General features: G+C 36.9%; 1 protein-coding gene across 7 annotated transcripts in view; it reads right to left on the reverse strand.

Annotated features, from left to right (window-relative positions):
• Window positions 1–20,497, reverse strand: part of Ankrd28 (ankyrin repeat domain 28) — a 141,354-nt gene that overhangs the window by 29,337 nt on the left and 91,520 nt on the right. For all 7 annotated transcript variants that reach the window (XR_016533215.1, XM_090321755.1, XM_090321784.1 and 4 more), the window contains 10 exons: window positions 19,426–19,638; window positions 15,692–15,770; window positions 13,110–13,224; window positions 10,756–10,838; window positions 8,797–8,860; window positions 6,499–6,567; window positions 4,999–5,139; window positions 2,742–2,853; window positions 1,188–1,214; window positions 757–831 (listed from right to left, as the gene is read on the reverse strand). Coding sequence is in view for 6 of the 7 variants with exons in the window: in XM_090321755.1 (XP_090177881.1) it covers window positions 757–831; window positions 1,188–1,214; window positions 2,742–2,853; window positions 4,999–5,139; window positions 6,499–6,567; window positions 8,797–8,860; window positions 10,756–10,838; window positions 13,110–13,224; window positions 15,692–15,770; window positions 19,426–19,638 (978 nt within the window). In the remaining variant the exon portion in view is untranslated. The remainder of the gene's footprint in view (window positions 1–756; window positions 832–1,187; window positions 1,215–2,741; window positions 2,854–4,998; window positions 5,140–6,498; window positions 6,568–8,796; window positions 8,861–10,755; window positions 10,839–13,109; window positions 13,225–15,691; window positions 15,771–19,425; window positions 19,639–20,497) is intronic.

The raw sequence follows: 20,497 nt of genomic DNA on the forward strand, positions 1-20,497 counted from the left end.
CACACCTGTAATCCTACTTACACAGGAGGCTGAAATTTGAGGATCTCATGCTGGTTTGAAGCCAGCATGGGCCGAAAAAGTCCGTGAGACTCTTATCTCCAATTAACCACCAGAAAACTGGAAGTGGCACTGTGGCTCAAAGTGGGAGAGGACTAGCCTTGAGTGACAAAGCTCAGGGACAACGCCCAGGCCCAGAGTTCAAGCCCTAGGACTGATTCAACACAATTAGTACTCTAGATCACAAAGCAAAAAATTATAGATAGTAGAAACTGTGTGCTTAACAATTATGCATAATAAAATTTATGTCCCTTCAACCTAGGCAATACATCTTAGAAGTCACCTAAAAGGTATATTCTCTCCTTTAAGCCTCAGAAAAGCCTTGGACATATACTTGAAAGAATAACATCTAATACCAGGTGATGGTGGCTCACACCTGTAATCCTCAGGAGGCTTAGGTTTGAAGAGTGTGGTTCTAAGCCACCATAGGCAGAAAAGTCTGAGATCTTTTCTCTAATTCATCACGAAAAAGCCGAAAGTGGAGCCATAACTCAAGTGGTAGAGTCTTAACCTTGAGCACAAAAGTTCAGTGACCAGGTTGAGTTCAAGCCTCGGTACCAGCATACAAAATAAAAAAAGAAAACAAAGATGCCTCTGGATTTCAGATATTCTTACAAATTTTAATTACTGGCAAAATATTTTTTTAATCACATCCACGAGCAAATCAGCTACCAATATGGCTGTGAAGGAAGTACTCACAGCTAGGTGTAAAGGGCTTACTGTCGCTCTATTATCTGAATCAGTCAACATGTCTGTTCCCGAAGTTTCCATTAACTGAAAAAGAGGTATTTTAAATGTAAGAAATGATTTACACATGTACATACCATAGCAGTTTTTCCTCCCTTTTCTTTGTTCAACGTATAACACTTATAACGTATAAGTGGATAACACAAGGCTTCTAGAACAGGATCATCTCAAAGATTTAGGTGGCAGGGGCCACAGAATAAGAGCAAAGTTACGAACTAGTAATATGGGGAAGTAGTATTTAACTTGGCGCAAGTAAACCTCTCGCTTCCCCCTACACAATTTCTGCCACCATCTTTGCTCTTAGAGATAAATGGAAAACATTTAAAGTATCAGTTCCAATGGGAACAAGGAAGATAAAACATAAGGAATTGGCTAATACTTACAACATCTAAAGGAGTTTCACTTGCAATCTGAAAGATTAAAAACAAAAATAGAAAGTATTAAGCCTTTTCTTTCATAGTTTTGTTACTTTTTGTTCTAATATGCATTTTCATTGCCTCCAATAAAACAAAGACTTTTACACAAGCAACTATACAAAGTAATAGACAACAAATCTATATATAGGTCTAAGAGTTTAAGCTAAGGATCTAAAATAACCTAAGAAAATAGGGACATTATTGTAATACATGTTAACTTTTTCTTTTATATCCACTTTCCTGGAATTTTACTTTCAAAAGAAATAAAGTGAAATTTATATTGTAAGTTTATTTAAAGAAATCTTTAAAGGATGGGAGTTTGGCCTAGTGGAAGAGTGCTTGCCTAGCATGCACAAAGACCCAGGTTTGATTCCACGGTACTACATACATAGAAAAAGCTGGAAATGGTGCTGTGGCTCAAGTGGTAGAGCTTTAGCCTTGAGAAAACCCAAGGAGAGTGCTCAGGCCCTGAGTTCAAGCCCTAGGACTGGCAAAAAAAAAAAAAATTAACCTGAAGCATCTGCTCCAAAGGAGTATATTTTAACTTGTCCTCTATTTTCTTTATGGTATGGGAAAGTGGGATGAATGATACATATATATCATAACGACACCACAGTTGAAATAAAAACTTCCTTTACAGAAGTAGACTCCCTCAAGAGACCTTTCAGGACATACTAAATATATAGGAGGAATCTGTCTTTCACAGGACCTTTTATTTTTCATTTAAGATATAGTAGTAATTTTCAGAAATTTATGGAAGAGTCAAAGGGGCAGAAGAAGTAAGTGGTACAGACCTAGATGTAGGATGATGTGTAGGACAAGGGTGTATAGAGCCATTTTTAGGAATTTATCTACTTCTGGTTTTTGTTATTTTTGAAATAGGAGTCTCATTATTATTGCACAAGCTCCTGGCTCAAATCATCTTCTTGCGCAGTGAGAACTAAAGTGTATACCAACATGACCTCTTCAAAGATTTTAAGAAAACATCTTAGTTTAGGCTATACTGAACCCCTTAGCATCCCAAGTGCTGAGATTACAGGTGTGTACTATACCATGCTGAGCTCGGAGATTGTTTTTTTGTTTTTGTTTTTTCCCCATTCCATTCTCCTTTCTTTTTCAAAAAGGAAAAAAAGCACAAACAATCATACTAAAGTAATAAGTAAAGGAGACTGAAGATGTTAAAATACAAAATGAAATTTGTTTCTTATTTTTCTGGTTGTACTGGGGTTTGAAATTTGAGCCTCTTGATCATATTACTAGACTATAAACTCACATTAATTTTCCTTTTTAGTTTTTGCCAGTCCTGGGGCTTAAACTCAGGGCCTGAGCTTTGTTCTTGGGCTTTCTCAAGGCTAGCATGCTCTACCACTTGAGCCACAGCACTATTTCCAGCTTTTTTTCCTATGTATGTGGTACAGAGGAAATCAAACCTGGGTCTTCATGCATGCTAGGCTGGCATTCTACCAGTAGGCCAAACTCCCAGCCCCCACATTAATGTTCTTAAGAATTCAGGAATCTTACCAGCTGAAGACATAGACGGTGACCATAAGCAGCTGAATAATGAACTGCATTGTATCCTTGCTTGTCCCGGATCCCTGGATTTGCATCATTTCTTAATAAGTATTCCAGGCATCTATGTACAGCAATAACATACAAAAATTCAGAATCCTACATTTTTAAACCATTAATAAAAACAGAGACAAACTATGAAGTTTTTTTTCTTTTTTTTTTTTTTTTGGCATGAGTAATATAAACATGACAAATACAGAGGTAGGGTGGTAGCCTTGAGCTGAAGAGCCCAGAGTTCAAGCCTCACGACTGACGACAAAAAAAAGGCAACATAAATAAATAAAAATGACAAATACAAAAAAATTACAAATACATCTAAAACTATAAACATCGTATGAGCCAGGCACTAGTGGATCACACCTGCAATCCTTGCTTTTCAGGGGCCAGAAGTGGTGCTGTGGCTCAAGTGGTAGCATTCTAGCCTTGAGAAAGTCCAAGGACAGTGCTCAGGCCCTGAGTTCAAGCCCCAGGACTGGCAAAAAACAAAACAAAAAATCCAAAATGTTAGCCAGGGGCAGTGGCTCATGCCTGTCTGTAATCCTAGCTACGCAGGAGGCTGAGATCTGAGGATCTTGATTCAAAGCCAGCCTGGGCACTAAAGTTCATGAGACTTTTATCTCCAATTAACCACCAGAAAACTGGAAGTGGTAACTGTGGCTCAAGAGGTAGGGTGATAGCCTTGAGTTAAAGAGCTCAGGGACAATGCTCAGGCCCAGAGCTCAAGCCCATGATCGATCAAATTAAATAAATAAATAAATACTTAAAAAAAATAAATTCAAGGTGTGTGTGTACACTTAAAATCAGGACCTCAGTACTATCCCCCCAAACCCCTTAGCTTCTTTGCTCAAGGCTGGTACTATACCACTTGAGCCATATGTCTACTTCTGGGGGTTACCTGAAGAATAAGAGTCTCAAGGACTTTCGGTCCTGAGCAGGCTTCAAACCTGATCCTCAGAAATCAGCTTCCTGGTAGCTGATTAGTAGTTTTAATAGCTAATTATTGAAATTCCCAATTTGTAAAATTACACTGACATTATACAAAAACAAATGAAAAGGATGTCTAAAGCAATGCAACAGCTATGAAAACTGCAGTAGCTATAGCTCTATCATATATGGTAGATAACTGCCACTGTAATAATGCTAACCTTTATTACTTTAAGGATGAAACCCTTTAAATTCCTTAAGAAAGTATTTTCTAATTATAGTCCCCTCAAAGGTAGTAAATGCTTTCATACCTTTAATGGATTTTGTTATTTATGAGGCGCTAAATAAAATCTTCAAGTCAAGCCTGTTAATAGGGGTATCATTATTAAAAGTGGTGTCATTATGATATTTACAAAAATCCTAAAGCCAGGAGTTGGGCCTAGTGGAAGAGTGCTTATCTAACATGCACAAAACCCTGGGTTCAATTTCTTGGTACCACATATACAGAAAAAACTGGAAGTGGTGCTGTGGCTCAAGTGGTAGAGTGCTAGCCTTGAGCTTAAGAGATCAGGGACAGCACCCAGCCCAGGGTTCAAGCCTTATTACCTACAAAAAACAAAACAACCCCATAGATCTGTAGGGCAGAAGCTTTACAGGCACAAACATTTCACTCACAGGCATTAAAAAAATTAATATATATAATTTTTTGGCCAGTCCTGGGGCTAGAACTCAGGGCCTGGGCACTGACCTTGTGCTTCCTCAAGGCTCGCACTCTACCACTTCAGCCACAGTACTACTTTTGGCCTTTCCTGTGTATTTGGTACTTGGAAATTGAGCCCAGAGCTTCATGCATGCTAGGCAAGCACTCTACCACTAGGCCATGCTTCCAGTCCTCTCAAAATCTTTTATAGAACAGAAATGCTTCTCCTTTACTGACACTTGAGTAAACAAATTCTCTCACAGGAACAAACTATTTTAAGATGACTCCTTGATATATGAGCATGAAAGAAAAGATTTATTTAAGGAAAGCAAAATAAACTCATGTTGGCTTTCTAAAAAGCAAGAAAACATGTCCTGATCCATTTTCTACAGTGACTCCTGTCAGGCTTAAAGTACTAAATGATTTGAAGTCATCTGTTATACATACCAACCTACTAAAGGCACAGGAAACATAGCAGTAAAAATACAAAAAGAAAATATAAATGTGTGATAAAAGCAGCACTGACACAGAAAATGCCAGCTTATGGAAGTAATAATTTTTTGCTCTCACCTATGTGATACTTACTTGCCATCTGTGTCTGATGTAGCTGCATAGTGCAAGGGTGTGCAGCCTCTTTCATCAAGGTCATTTACACTTGCTCCTGATCCCACAAGAGCAAACAGGCACTGGTAATTGCAGTTGGCAGCAGCATAGTGCAGTGGTGATCTTTTGTGCCAAAGTTAATAGAAGAAAGACAGAAGCCAGTTCACACACTAATAAACAAGAGCATAGCAGACTCATATCTATCCATTTTTGAACACTATTTACAATGAGTCTTACATTTATTTCTACCATCTTCCAAAATCCTTTGGAAGGCTGGACACAAAGTTGGGAGAACAGATGACTAAAGAACCTTTTGGAGTGATTAAAAAGTAAGGAAGAGGCCAAGAGTTTAGCCAAGTGGTAGAGTGCTTGCCTAGCATGCACGAAGACCTGGGTTCGATTCTTTGGTATAACATACATAGAAAAAAGGGTGGAAGTCGTGCTGTGGTTCAAGTGTAGAGCTCTATTCTTGAGAAAGCCCAAGGACAGTGCTCAGGCCCTGAGTTCAAGGCCCAGGACTGGCAAAAAAAGAAAAAAAATGGGGAAGGAATAAACAGTTTTCAGTTATTTACTAGTCCCCTAACAGTTGTATTCCAGTCCCTTGAGTGAATCACAAACCATATAATATTGTGCTCAGAAAGAGCAGAAACTTTTTATTTTGATAACACTTCCCATAAACAGTCCTACAGAACAAAGCAACTTTGGTTCCCATTTTAATAGAAAAATAAAATGTATGAGGAAAAGAAGAATTTGAAAGAATGTTTGGGAGCTGGGTGTGGTGATACATTCCTGTAACCCTAGCCTTTGGAAGACATTGTCTCTCCGTTCCCTAAACCCCATCCCAGAAAGTCCAGTTATATTTGCTGAACAATAGAGGTGAATTTTTCACCAAAAAATGACTCGAAGGAAACCATGTTACTGTGGATGTTTCTTCCCACCCACTTTCTGTACATGTGTGTGCGATTGTGCTGGTACTAGGCCTTGAACTTGGGCCTCATATTCTCATTCAACTTTTACTCACAACTGGTGCTCTACTACTGGAGCCATGCCTTCACTTTTTTTGCTAGTTATCTGGAGGTAAGAGTCTCAGACTTTTCTGCCTGGGCTGGCTTTTGAACCCCAATCCTCAGATCTCAACCTCCTGTGTAGCCAGCCACTGGAGCAAAGCTTTACTATACATATCTGAAAGGCACACAAGTATTGAGGTCATGATTATGTGAGGAGAAAAATATGAGGAAATATAGAGATACTTAAAATAACGCTGGGAGACTGAAGCCGGAGCTTTGTTTGTGCATGTGAGGACCTTCTATGAGCTGACCTGCTCATGGTAGGCCCTCTGCCAATTGAGCCACACACTCAGCATAGGACCTTTCAAAAGATGCTTAATTGTTCAGTTAATTTTCAGTTGTCAGTTGGAAGGTCAATCAAATCATTAAGTAAAAAAAAAAATAGACACAATAGAGGAACTGTATCACAACCTACCTCCCAAATTTGTCTTTTCGGTTGAAGTCTGCACCAGTATTGAGCAGGAGGTTTAGGCACTCCAAATTCCTAAGCAGAGAAGAGAGTTAGAAAAACTAATAAAACGGTCTGTTTAAACAAAAAGAAATGTTACTAATGATAGTAAATGTAAATAAAATGATATTTACTTTCATAAAGAATACCAAACTATTCTAGTATTTAAACTTATGCTCATAATACTGTTACAATGATGGGAAATTAACTAATAAATCCTCTATTAAAAGAAAGACTACATTTATAAAAGAAATTGAGTAATTTATAGGAAACAAACATGACTATAATTACATGGCCTATATTTAAGTGTTTTTTAGTATTAAACCTATGGGTATAAAAGACCCAAAGGTTCCCTGAAAACACAGCTTTCCTTATCTACTCAGATTACTATGATTGTCAACTTACATGTAGTAAAATTGCTGAAAAGCTGGCCAAAAGTGGCTCATACTTATAATCCTAGTTACTTGGGAGGCAATGATGAGAAGATCCTGGTTCAAGATCAGCCCAGGAAAAAAGTTTGAGAGAGTAAGAAATTGGGGATGATGGTGGTGTGCTCAGGTTATCCCAGTTAGTTGAAAAGTGTAAATAGGAGAAATATGGTACAGGCTTACCTAGGCATAAACTTGAGACACTATTTGAAAAAGTAAAAAAGGGCTAAGGAGCATTGCTCAAGCGGTAGAATGCCTGTCTAGCAAGTTCAAGGTCCTAAACTCAAATTCCAGTGCCAAATTAAGAAATATAGCTAAATAGATAGTAAGAGACCACATTACACAAAACCTATTCCTATAATTCAATTTTCATATGCTTGAATATCAAGCTTATAGTGTATTTTATAATGAGAACTATGACTACTGTGTATGTGGTACCAAAGAATCAAACCTGGGTCTTCATGCATGCTAGGCAAGGGCTCTACCACTAGGCCAAACTCCCAGCCCCAACATTTTTAATGTTTTAATATTCTCATTTAAGGATATATATACACACACACACACACACACACACACACACACACACACACACACACACATACAAATTTTTTATTTTATTATTTTATTTAACTGTTGGGAGTATAGAGGGGTTACAGTTACATTTGCCAGGTGCATTACTTCTCACATACTGATACCTTCTCATATTTTTGTCCCCATTTCCCTCCTCCAACCTCTTTCAATCATCTTGTTCTCCCCCCTTCTCTTTCCTATTTCAAACAAACATATATACAATATGCCAGGTAACAAGGTCAGATTCAGTAACAATAAAAGATTAACCAAAGGGCAAAAAAAGAGGAGAGAAATAACTTAGTACATTAAGAACAACAATCACACAAGGTAGGTTTTGAAGGTAATATTAGGACAGGGTATTTTGTGTTTTCTATGTGTATATAGAAGATCAAATTATTATTAAACAGTCACAATTTAATTTCTTCCTTTCTGTGTTAGGTGTTTTCCCTCTCTCTCTCTCTCTCTCTCTCTCTCTCTCTCTCTCTCTCTCTCTCTCTCTCTCTCTCTCTCTCTCTCTCTCTCGGATGTATAGTTTTCAACTTAAGAAATTTACTTGTAATTTTTTCATTTATCCAGAAATTATTTTCTTTCTTTTTTTTTTGTGCCAGTCCTGGGGCTTGAACTCAGGGCCTGAGCACTGTCCTTGGGCTTTTTCCTCAAAGCTAGCACTCTGCCACTTGAGCTACATCACTACTTCTGGCTTAGAAATTATTTTCTTTTACAAAATGTAGTTATCTCTTTGTAGACTCATTCTTTTTCCTCCCACTGATAGTCTATGACTTAGTTGATGATATATGAAAAAAGAGCCACTTTTGCTATCTCTTACTATTTTTTTTCTATTTGTAATGGCTTAGACTAAAAAAGAGCAACAAAGATAAAACTTCTATCATCAATTTCCTATTTCTATCCATCCCTTTCTTGGGTGATACTCCTGGGCTTGAATTCAGTGTCTGGGTGCTGTCCCTGAGCTTATCTGCTCAAAGCTAGACACTTCAGGCCATAGATCTACTTCTGGCTTTTTGGTGGTTAACTGGAGGTCATAGTCTCATGGACTTTCCTTACCCAGTTTGCTCTGATCTGTGATTCTCAGAACTCATCCTCCTGAGTAGCTAGATTACAGGCCTGAGCCACTGGAGCTTGGCCACTGAAGCTAGGGATAGAGCTCATCTAAGAGATGCTAATATGTGCATGCTCTACAACCAAGCTGCATTGCAGCTGTTCTCTCTCCCCTCTCCATTCAAAATAAATAAAGATACTATTAACATACCCTCCAGCTGCAGCTGCATGTAGACAGGTCCTGCCAAAATCATCTGGGGTATCTATATCAAATCCTGTGAGAATGAGTATCATCATATAGATGTATTAATCTGCATTAAAGTATTATGTTAATAAATTTCAAGTATCATATTCTTTTAAGCCCAAAGAAAACTGAGTACACAATGAGAAAAAAATTTTAAATAATGTATAATATTAAAAAAAAAATAAGACCCCTTATGAATTGGTGGCTTTAAAATAAGTGCTATAGGGCTGAGAGTATTGCCTAGTGGTAAAGTGTTTGCCTAGCATACATGAAGCTCTGGGTCTGATTTCTTAGGCATACATAGAAAAAGCTGGACATGGTGTTATGGCTCAAGTGGTAGAGCACTAGCCTTGAGAAAGCTCAAGGACAGTGCTTAAGCTCTGAGTTCAAAAAACAAACAAACAAAAAAACCCCCAAAATCCCCTAAGTTTGTTTAAGAGGTTGTAATAAACATGGTTTATCATACCTTTAGTCTCTTAGTCCCAGCTACTAGGACTAAGCAAGAGGACTGCTTGAGCCCAGGAGTTCAAGGATGCATAGACAATACAGCAAAATTCATTTAACAAACTCTTCCACCTTCTAAAAGACTACATAGGATACTACGGAACATTATCAAACAATAAAAAGAAATGAAATATTGATATTAACGCAAAATGAATCAAAAACATTATGCTAAGTGAGCAAAGCTAATCCAAAAGAGTACATGCTACATGAATCTATTAATGTGAACTATTCAGAATAGGTAAGTTTATAGAGAGAAAGCAGAGGAGTGGATGCTCAGATAGAGGACATAGTGGTCCCCTAATCCTGTTTTTTTGACATGAAATAAAGATGTTTTAAAATGGATTGTCATAAAACATATTAAAACCTACTGAATTATGCACTTTAATCCTGCAAATTACACAGAATGTGTTATATATGATTAAAGTTGATCAGGCAAATTTGGTGACACATGCACATAATTTTAGCACTTAAGAGGCAGAAGGACTTTGCCTAGACAGCATGACTTATTTAAAACAGAACAGCAATAGGTGCTCTGTTTAGTATTCCCTTTCATGGAAAATGAGTATGTAAATACTTATAGAAAAATATACTACTTAAGACATGTGAAAGGGTATCAATGTATGTGAATTAATACACCTTCTATCTGGCAAATATCATGTAACCCTTTTACTAATTACAATAAAAAAAATAATAGAACATGTCTACAGAGAAAAAAAAAAGAAAAAAAAAGAAAAATATACTACTTAAAAAGAGAGAACTAGAGCTAGGCTATGGCTCAAGGGATAGAGCACTTGTCTAGCAAGTGTGAGACCCTGACCTGAGTTCAAATTCCTGCAAAAAATAAAAACCAAAACAACAAATAAAAAAAGAATTCTTTTAAATGTTATGAAAAACTTAACTTTTTGTTTCATAATGTTAAAGTGTTTTTCTTTTTTCTCCCCAAGACAAGATCTCATTGCGTAAGTTAGGCTGATTTGGATCTATATAGGCCATTAATGACCTTGAACTTGAGATCCTCATTTCAGCTTTCAAGTGCTGGGGATTCTAGGCATGTAGAACCATGTTTGGGTTTATAATGCTAATCTTCACTGACACTTTCTCATAATCCTTTGGGTGAACACATCAGTAATACCCAACTTTTATTCAATTATTTTAAACTGAGAAATATATATCATTTAAAATCAATTTAATCTTATTGGGTAACTAATAATATAGTAGTATTTATAGAACTTCATTTCAAACCAACTAGAATTACAGTACTTTAAAGTACTTATTAGAAAAGGAAGGCGAAGAGGAAAAAAAAGTAAACTACTTATTAGATATTGCACAAATAACTTCACAGATCTAGAAAATGTCACAGAATGGGTCTTTGGTAAAGAGAGTAAGACTGACCACTCATTGGTCTGTGAAAGTTCTACTTACCTAAAGAAAGAAGTTTCCTGCAGCAATCTGAAAAACCACTTAAGGCTGCCAAATGGAGGGGGAACATTCCATGGATGCCACGCCTAAAGATGATAGGACAGAACCTTTATCAAAACATGAAAAAGTACAGTCCTTTTAATAGCCGGACATGGTGGCGCACACCTACAACCCTAGGTACTCAGGAAGCTGAGATCTGAGGATCACGGTTCAAAGCCAGCCTGGGCACAAAAGGACCTGAGACTCTTATCTCCAATGAACCAACAGAAAACTGGAAGTGAGGCTTGGCTCAAGGGTAGGGTCGCAGCCTTGAGCAGAGTGAGAGAGAGAGAGAGAGAGAGAGAGAGAGAGAGAGAGAGAGAGAGAGAGAGAGAGAGAGAGAGAGAGAGAGAGAGAGAGAGAGAGAGTGTGTGTGTGTGTGTGTGTGTGTGTGTACGTATACATGGTGGTGGAACTTGACCTCTGGGCCTGGGTACTACTCCTAAGCTCTTAAGCTCAAGGCTACTGACCTACTCCTTGAGCCACAGCGCCACTTCCAGTTTTCTGTTGGTTCATTGGAGATAAGAGTCTCACGGACTTAAGTGTAGGGGCTGGATTTGAACCATGGTCCTCAGATCTCAGCCTCCTGAGTAGCTAGGATTATGGGTGTGAGCCACTGGTGCTCAGCTTATTTTTATTTTTATTTATTTTATTTTTTTGCCAGTCCTAGGCTTTATCTCAGGGCCTGAGCACTGTCCTTGGGATTTCCTCAAGGCTAGTGTTCTACCACTTGAGCCACAGCACCATTTCTGGCTTTTCTATGTATGTGGTACTGAGGAATTGAACCTGGGTCTTCATGCATGGTAGGCAAGCACTCTACCACTAGGCCAAACTCCTGCCCTTATTTTTTTTATTTTTATTTTTTTGCCAGTCCTGGGCTTGAGCTCAGGGCCTGAGCACTGTCCTTGGACTTTCTCAAGGCTAGATCTCTACCACTTGAGCCTCAGCACCACTTCCGGCTTTTTTCTATGTATGTGGTACCAAGGAATTGAACCCGGGTCTTTGTGCATGCTAGGTAAGCACTCTACCACTAGGCCAAACTCCCAGCCCCTATTTTTTGTTTTAAGTGTAGGTTTTTTCCTATCTCACAACCATTGTCATTATGAACTTCTGTGTATTTGGGTAGTCTCTCTCTCTCTCTCTCTCTCTCTCTCTCTATATATATATATATATATATATATATGTAAGATGTTAAGCAGCGTCTCTAGATTGTACTCACTAGATTTATCATCACCACCTTCCTTTCCAACCAAACAGGTATCTGTTCATTTCAAGAGCAAATTTCACCTTCATATTACCCATTAGTTAAGCCACTCCCATAATGCAATATACTCAAGAATGATTAGAATAGTAATTCTGTAAAAGTGATACATGAGGAAGCAACTTGTGCCTACATGTAAGGAGAATGAATGAACCACAAATACTTAAATTCTATGGGAAAAAAGCCCTATAGCTACTTGTAAGAAACTTAAAAATATATTTTCTATATAACTAAGTTAATATAAATTTTTAAAGTTGCAAACCAGTATATACATAGTCATACTATTTATGTCTGTATAGAGCTTAAAATTTCTTAATGGACATATACAAATGCAGTACACAAAAATAATAAACTCCAATTTAAATAGCCCCTTTTCTCTACAACATAGCAAAATTTCACAGTGAAAAATTTTAAGTTATTATCTATATACAGGAAAGGAAAAGCATTTAGAGTGGACATTTTTTTTTTTTTGCCAGTTGTAGGGCTTGAACTCAGAGCCTGAGCATTGTCCTTGGGCTTTCTTAAGACTAGAGCTCTAACACTTGAGCCACAGCACCACTTCCAGCTATTTTCTATGTATATGGTACCAAGGAATCAAACCCAGGCCTTTGTGCATGCTAGGCAAGTACTCTACCACTACGCCAAACTCCCGGTCCTGGAGTGGACAACTTTTTGAGATTTTTAAGTACTTCTAAATTAAAAATAAAGGCATTACTGGAATAGAGTGTAGCTTAAGATTGAGGCCCCGAGTTCAAACATCAATAATGTACCACCAAAAAAGAATAAAAACAGAGGGATCCAAAAAACCCCAAATTTCTGATCAAAACTATTACTCATGCTGAAGGAAAAAAAAAAAAACAAACCTGCTCTTAGACAAAAAAAAAATTCAACAAATTCACTATATTGGCTCATCCAAATTGTACTTAATCAACCAAACTGAATATAAAAAGATAAGAAAAAAGCTTAAATACTAGAATGCTGAAGATAAAACTTCCATTTCCATTTGATCTATCTAGATCCTATTATTCAGTGTCCTGTGATAGCTTTTAACACTTACTTTGCAGTGTCAGCACCACTTGTAATAAGAGTGTTGATTAGCAGCTCATGGCCATATCTTGCTGCTATGTGTAAAGGGGTGTTTCCATTCTTGTCCTCACAGTCTATTATAGCTCCTGTAGTAAACAACACAGTTTCAGACTAGATATAGAAAGAGCAAGTCAAATTTTTACATGCAATAAAATGAAAAATGCTGTTTAAGCACAGAATTCACACATATTGTATTGATTGGGCCAGGTCAGATTTTGTGTTTAAAGAAAACTCCCCATAGGAGTTCTGGGTCTAGTAAGTTCAGAAATCAATGTGTCAACATTTAACACCTTTCTTTAGGACAAATTGTTCAGATCTTTAACGTGTGCATACATTTGGCTTTAAAAGTCATTTCAGGGGACGGGAGTTTGGCCTAGTGGTAGAGTGCTTGCCTAGCATGCACGAAGACCCATGTTCAATTCCTCAGTACCTCATAGAGAGTAAAAGCCAGAAGTGGTCCTGCGGCTCAGGGTAGAATTCTAGCCTTGAGGAAAGCCCAAGGACAGTGGTCAGGCCCTGAGCTCAAGCCCACTATGCCTGTAATCCTAAGTACTCAGGATACAGAGAACTGAGGATGATGGTTCAAAGTTAGCATGGGCAGGAAAGGCTGTAAGACTATTATTGCTACTTAACCACCAAAAAATCCAGATGTGGAGCTGTGGCTCAAGCAGTACAGGATTAGTCCTAAGCAAAAAAAGCAAAATGCAGAAATTCCAGAGACAGTGCCAGACCCTGATCTCAAGCCCCAGAACCAGCACAAAATCATTTGCCCATAAATCTACACCCTCTCCTCATCCTACCCCTTCACCTTCCCACCTGCTATAATTACCTCCAATTGCCCTTTATCAAAACCTAGATCAATTATTATACCTGGAAGTTACTAAACAGTTCCCTAGAACATGATTTAAGAAATATAGGCTTCATTTAAAGTAAATATAAATTTAAAGTAAACCTAAAATGTTTTCCCATTTAATAGTTTGACTTTCCTCACACTGAATAATAGAAATACAAAATGGAAACAAAGCTGTGGCTTAAGAGTTAGAATGATAGCCTTGAGCACCAGGGACAGCACCACAGCCCAGAGTTCAAGCCCCAGGACCAGTACAAAAAACCCACCAAAGCCAAAAACAGAAAATAAACTGATTAATTAAAAAAGTCAATGGGAAAAAAGAAATACAACAGAACATACATATTAATATGTAAAACATACAGTAAAGAGTCTTAATTAGCAATATTATGAGAGAAAAAGGTGTAGCTCACTATTACATAAAAATAAAATGTATTGGGGCCGGGAGTTTGGCCTAGTGGTAGAGTGCTTGCCTAGCATGCATGAAGACCTGGGTTCGATTTCTCGGTACCACATACATAGCAAAAAGCCAGAAGTGGTGCTGAGGCTCAAGTGGTAGAGTGCTAGCCTTGAGAAAATCCAAGGACAGTGCTCAAGCCCTGAGCCCAAGCCTGGCAAAAATAAATAAATAAATAAATAAATAAATAAATAAATAAATAAATAAATAAATAAATAAATGTATTGTGTGGTGGCCCCTATCTATGGACCCAATATTCACAAGCAGAAGCAAGAGCAGTAACAAGAGTTTTAAAGGGCTGGGTGACACATGTCTGTAACCCAGATTAGGAGGATCACAGTTTAAAGCCAGTCTTAGCAATGAAAAGTAGTGAGATATCAACCAATAATTTATATATGGAGGTATATCCCATTCCCAGGCAAAAGCATGAGACCTTATCTGAAAAATCACTAGGGGAAGAAAGGGCTGAAGAAATTTTACATAGCCATTAGAAAGAATGTATCATTTGTAGGGAAATGGAAGGACCTAGAATAAATCATGCTAAGTTCAGAGAGACATATGGCACATATTTTCTCTTATATTCAGAAGCTAGGACATGATAAATTATTTGGGATTCAAGAGCAAAGGAAGTTATTACTCTTAAGAGAAGAGCACAACTGTACAATGCTTATGTGACTTATACAGTATTTACTGAAATAAACATCAGGAAACATTGTTGTTACTTTTTTGGGGGGTCTTATTTGTTCAGTCATCTGCCTTTGGGAAAGTAAGAAATACAAGGACTAACAAATGCAGCAGTGGAACTCATTAGACACCATGTTGAAAATGAACTATACAATTTGTGGGTAGGGATGGGAGGGAAAAACTGGAAGAGTGAAGGAAGGGGTGGCATTTTTCAAAAACAAATGTACTCATTACCTGACTCATGTGACTATAACCCTCCTGGCACAACATCTTGATAGTAACATTAAACAAAATTTTTAAAAAAGGAGATGGAGATATCCTGGTTAGCTTAAGCTACATAGTATGTCAATAACCCAGAAAATAAGAGGTTAAAAAAATGGAAAAAGTAGAAAAAAAAAACCCAAACAGATGAAATGTACATGGCATTTTATACTCTCATTGATATTTTTCAAGAGCTCTAAAGTCATATAGACAGCCATGGCAATTCTATTCAGCACCATTCATTTTGTGGATGATTTTTTATTACATTTAAGGAATAAAAAAAACAAACAGAAATACTTTTTACCACTCTGGATAATCGTTTGTGATCTGGAGAATCTACCGTGGAGAGCAGTCATATGCAGTGGAGTTTTCCCATCTTTACTCTGAAATAATAGAAGATTAATTACTTTCTTATATCCATAATGTAATTCTTAAGTGAATCTTTGCTTGTAGGTTATTAAAAAGCTCTGAACAAAGCTGGATACTAAGGACTCATGCCTACAATCCTATCTACTGAAGTGGCTAAGATATGAAGATTGAAGCCAGTCACAGCAGGAAAGTCTCTGAGACTCTTAGCTCCAATAAATTACTCAGAAAAAGCCAGAAGTGGAGCTGTGGCAAGTGGTAGAGTCTTAACCTTGAGCAAAAGCAGCTCAGGGATATCCCCCAGAACCTGAGTTCAAGCCCCAACACACACACACACACACACACACACACACACACACACACACACACACCCCCTTTGGATGGATATTTTAGTGTATAATCTTAGTATCATCCTTATTCTATAGGTGGGGAAACTGAAGTACAAAAGGAGTGGTATAGTTGATACAAATCTTTTTTTTTTTTTTTTTTTTGCCAGTCCTGGGGCTTAAACTCAGGGCCTGAGCACTGTCCTTGGTCTTTTCTTTCAAAGGTAGCACTTTGCTACTTGAGCCACAGCACCATTTCTGGCTTTTTCTATGTATGTGGTACCAAGGACTTGAACCCAGGTCTTCGTGCATGCCAGGCAAGCACTCTACCACTAGGCTAAACTCCCAGCCCACAAATCATTTTTAAAACTAAATAAAAAACAAGCCCCACGACCAATCAAAATAAATGAATAGTAATTCAGACTGTGTGTATTATTTTATGTAAAAAAACTCTAAAGAAGTTCTCCACATATTAAAATGAAATCTCCAAGGTAGGTGATAATTTCCTTCTCAGTAAGATGCCCTTTTTTACCCTAAAATCTTTTGGCTAATCAGTCCATACAAATAAACCGTTTTGTGTTTCCTAATTTCACTCCCTCTAAAGAAGTTCAGTATGATTTTTGTGTATAAAATAAAATTTTATATACATAAACTGAAATGTGGTAAATATGGTAGGTATGTACAAATACTGCACATTACAGATCTTACAATAAAAATCCCTATGTCATGTGAAGAACTAATGCAACATCCTAAGAACTTACCTAGGTATATGATTACATACTTTGCTTTCAAAGTTATTGTCTTACCATATAGACTAGGTTGGGCTCAAATTCACAAGGCCTGAACAAAGTATATAAAGATTCTACAATTTCATGTGAAAAAAAATTGTGTGAGGTACTAGATTTGTATTCAAAGCTTCACATTTTAGGTAAATAGAGCCACATTCCCAGCACTTCTTTTGCTTTGTTTAGTGGACAGAGTCACATTTTTGCTCAAGCTTAGCTTATGACTGTAATCTTTCTATGTATGTTTCCTTCATAGGAACATGTAGGTAGAACCACAGGTGTGGCATTAAAGGTTGAGAAAGTGTGGTCTCACTAAGTATTTTTTTGCCAAAGCTGGCCTAGAACCACAATACTCCCAGGTTCTGTCTCCACAACAGTAGGAATCTTAGATGTAAATAACTGCACCCTGTGCTTCATATGAACTTAATTTTTTCTTGGGTGGGGGTAGTGGGTAGTGATATTGGTCCTAGGGCTTGAATATAGGGGCTTAGGAGCTATTCCTGAGCTTCTTTTGTTTAAGGCTTATACTCTACCAGTTGAGCCACAACGCCACTTCAGCTTCTTCAGAGAAGACTCTTGGAGATAAGAGTTTCTTGGACTTTTCTACATTTGCTGGCTTTGAATTTTGATCCTTAGATCTCAACTTCCTGACTGGCTAGAATTACAGGTATGAGCCACCAGCAGCACACAGCTTAATTTTTAAGCAAACAAACCATCCAAGTAATCATAAAGAATTTCTAATCCTTGGGAGAGTATATGAGAAGGGATGAGAGCAAATGATACCTGCATGTGTTCTGGTTTTAAAAAAAAATGTGAGTGTGGAGCTCAGCTCTACTACTTCCACAGCAACATTCTGAGCAAGCTAACTTATTCAAGCCTTCATTTTCTCAACTAAAAATGAATACCATCTGTACTTCATAGGTCTGTTGTACAGAGTAAGGATAGTAATCTTTGTAAAGCATATAAAACATCAAGGTTTGTTGTAATACAAGCCTGTATTTTAATTTGATGTTTTAAAAATATTCTAATATTCACTCTTTCAACTAGGAAAAACCCACAGTAACATTTCAAGAAAATAAAATTTCACAATCTACTTTCTAAGTAATCAAAAGTTCAATGAGGAGATTAAAAAAAAAGGCAGAACAGGATAGAAAGAAAAGTAGCAAGAATGAGAATAAAACATAAAACATGAGGACTAGCAAGTTAGATTGCTGGTAACAGGTAAAAATGGTAAAGACATAACCCTTCAGCCAAACCACCTAAAATACTTATGTGACAAATCTAAGAGGTAGGAGTTAATGTACATATTTTAGCTTATTAAGTCTACAACTTTTGCATAATTTCAGAGATGGAAGGAACCTTAGAAATCAATAGGAGGTATGTGTTTCAATGAAACTTGATAGTAAATAAATGAAAAAACAAATATTTATCTTTTTGGCTAGACACAGTGGCTCAGGCCCGTCATCAGCTAATTGGGAGGCAGAGATTGAGTTAACTGAAGTTCTAGGCCAGATGAGGCATAGAAGCTTGTGAGACTCCATCTTAACTAATGGCTTGGCATGGTAGGATTAAGCCTGCCATGTACAGAGACATAGAGAAGCATGCACAGGAAGATAGTAGCCTAGGTCAGCCCAGGCATCTAGTGAGACACTACCTTAAAAATAACTAGTGTGACTGGATATTGGTGGCTTACCATCAATAATCCTAGTTACTCAGGAGGCTAAGATCTGAGGACCTTGGTTCAAAGTCACTTCTATCAAGAAAGTCCCTGAGACTTTCATCTCTAAGCACCAAAAAAGCTAAAAATGGAAATGGGGCTCAAGTGGTAGACTACTAACATTGAGCAAAAAGCTCAAGGACAGCAAGTAGCATGGCTAAAGTGGTAAAATGTCTACCTAATGAACATCAGTTTAATCCTTAGCATTATCAAAAATACATATAAACAAATTATATATAAATGTCACACATCTTAGGCAAGCTTAGAGTAACTTACATGAAATCTATTTCTTACTGTCCATTGCCTTCAAGTATATTAAGACATTACTATCCTTTCTCTTTGCTTAAAAAAAATCCTTTATTGCACATAAAATACATGACTGAACCATTGAGAGCTTCAAATAGGCCCACTGGTCTAAGCATTTTATAAGTGAACCCCTTATAGACTTTATTTTCAATTCTAAATTTCAAAAGTTAGACAATTACATAGCTATGTTCAAATCTTTAAAGTGAGTTTAAAAATGCTTAGTAAGTCTAAATGCCAAAATATAAAAGATTATCATTACCCTATAAAATTTCCTCATGTTCCTTTCCTGGTCAATCCTTGCTCCCAGAGATGACAACTATTCTGGTTCTTTAGCTAGATTCTAGAATCCCATAAAATGGAATTTCATCTGTTCTAGAATTTTACCTAAGTCAGAAATAAGTATACATATTGTCTTGCTCACCATATTTACCTTTGCACTTAAAGTTTATCAGGATTTCTTATTATAAAATTATATTCATTTGGATATTGCTTAAAATAGCTAAATATTTAAAATACAGACTCAATTTGTTCTATGTACCTTCATATTGACATCAGCCCCATGGCCAACTAGAAGTTCTAAACACAGTGCTCCATGTGTTGATGCAGCGGCAAAGTGTAAAGGAGTGAATCCTTTTTCATTCTTTTGATTTACATTAGCACCACAGTCTATGAGCTCATTCACAACAACATCTTGTCCATTATAGCAGGCTACGTGAAGAGGTGTGTTCCCATAGGCATTTGGTTCATTCATCTATTGAAAGGGTGAAAAAGTGTAAATGTTATAATAGTTTTGCTATTAATTATTACTATAAGCTATTTTAGGAAGCATGTGGTTGCAATCAAATTAATAAAGTGAGGAAAAGAAAATGGGACAAAAACAGTGATGAGACTTAGAACACTAAAGTTCTTTCAAATAATGAATATAAAGCACTTGGTGCTAAAACAGCTACATATATATATATATATATACATATATATACATATATACACATATTTTTTTGCAACTCCTGGGCTTGAACCTGTCCTTGGACTTTCTCAAGGCTAGAGCTCTACCACCTGAGCCTCAGCATCACTTCTGGCTTTTTTCTATGTATGTGGTACTGAGGAATTGAACCCGGGTCTTCGTGCATGCTAGGCAAGCACTCTACCACTAGGCCAAACTCCTAGTCCCAGCTATGTATATTTAGAAAACGTAATTCAAACACTATGTGTACTAATGATACAACCAATTGATGATTCTAGGAAAATGAAAATAAAAAACATTTTCAGAGCCTCTTACACAAGACTTACCATATAATTCAGACTCATGAATAAAGAACAAGACTGAAGAGTGAATATATTCAGTAATGTGTTTTTGGCATTTTATCTTATAATAACAAAGTTACTAAGATGGAAACTAGGAAAAAATTCTAAAAATTTTTTGCATGTTTTTCTATTAAAAATCATTTATCAAAAACTTGTAAATTTTTCCAGTTTTACATGCTGAAATCTTATCAAAAGACAAAAGAATGTGCTTGGTAATATGCAACTCAGGTTTTCCCTCTCCTTTTCCATTTATAATAAATGTAATAATTAAAAATTTACATGAATCTTATGTGGTAAAAAAAAAG

This window comes from Megascapheus bottae, chromosome 2, assembly GCF_031878675.1.
Source record: "Megascapheus bottae isolate mThoBot1 chromosome 2, mThoBot2.hap1, whole genome shotgun sequence".
Taxonomy (NCBI): Eukaryota; Metazoa; Chordata; class Mammalia; order Rodentia; family Geomyidae; genus Megascapheus; species Megascapheus bottae.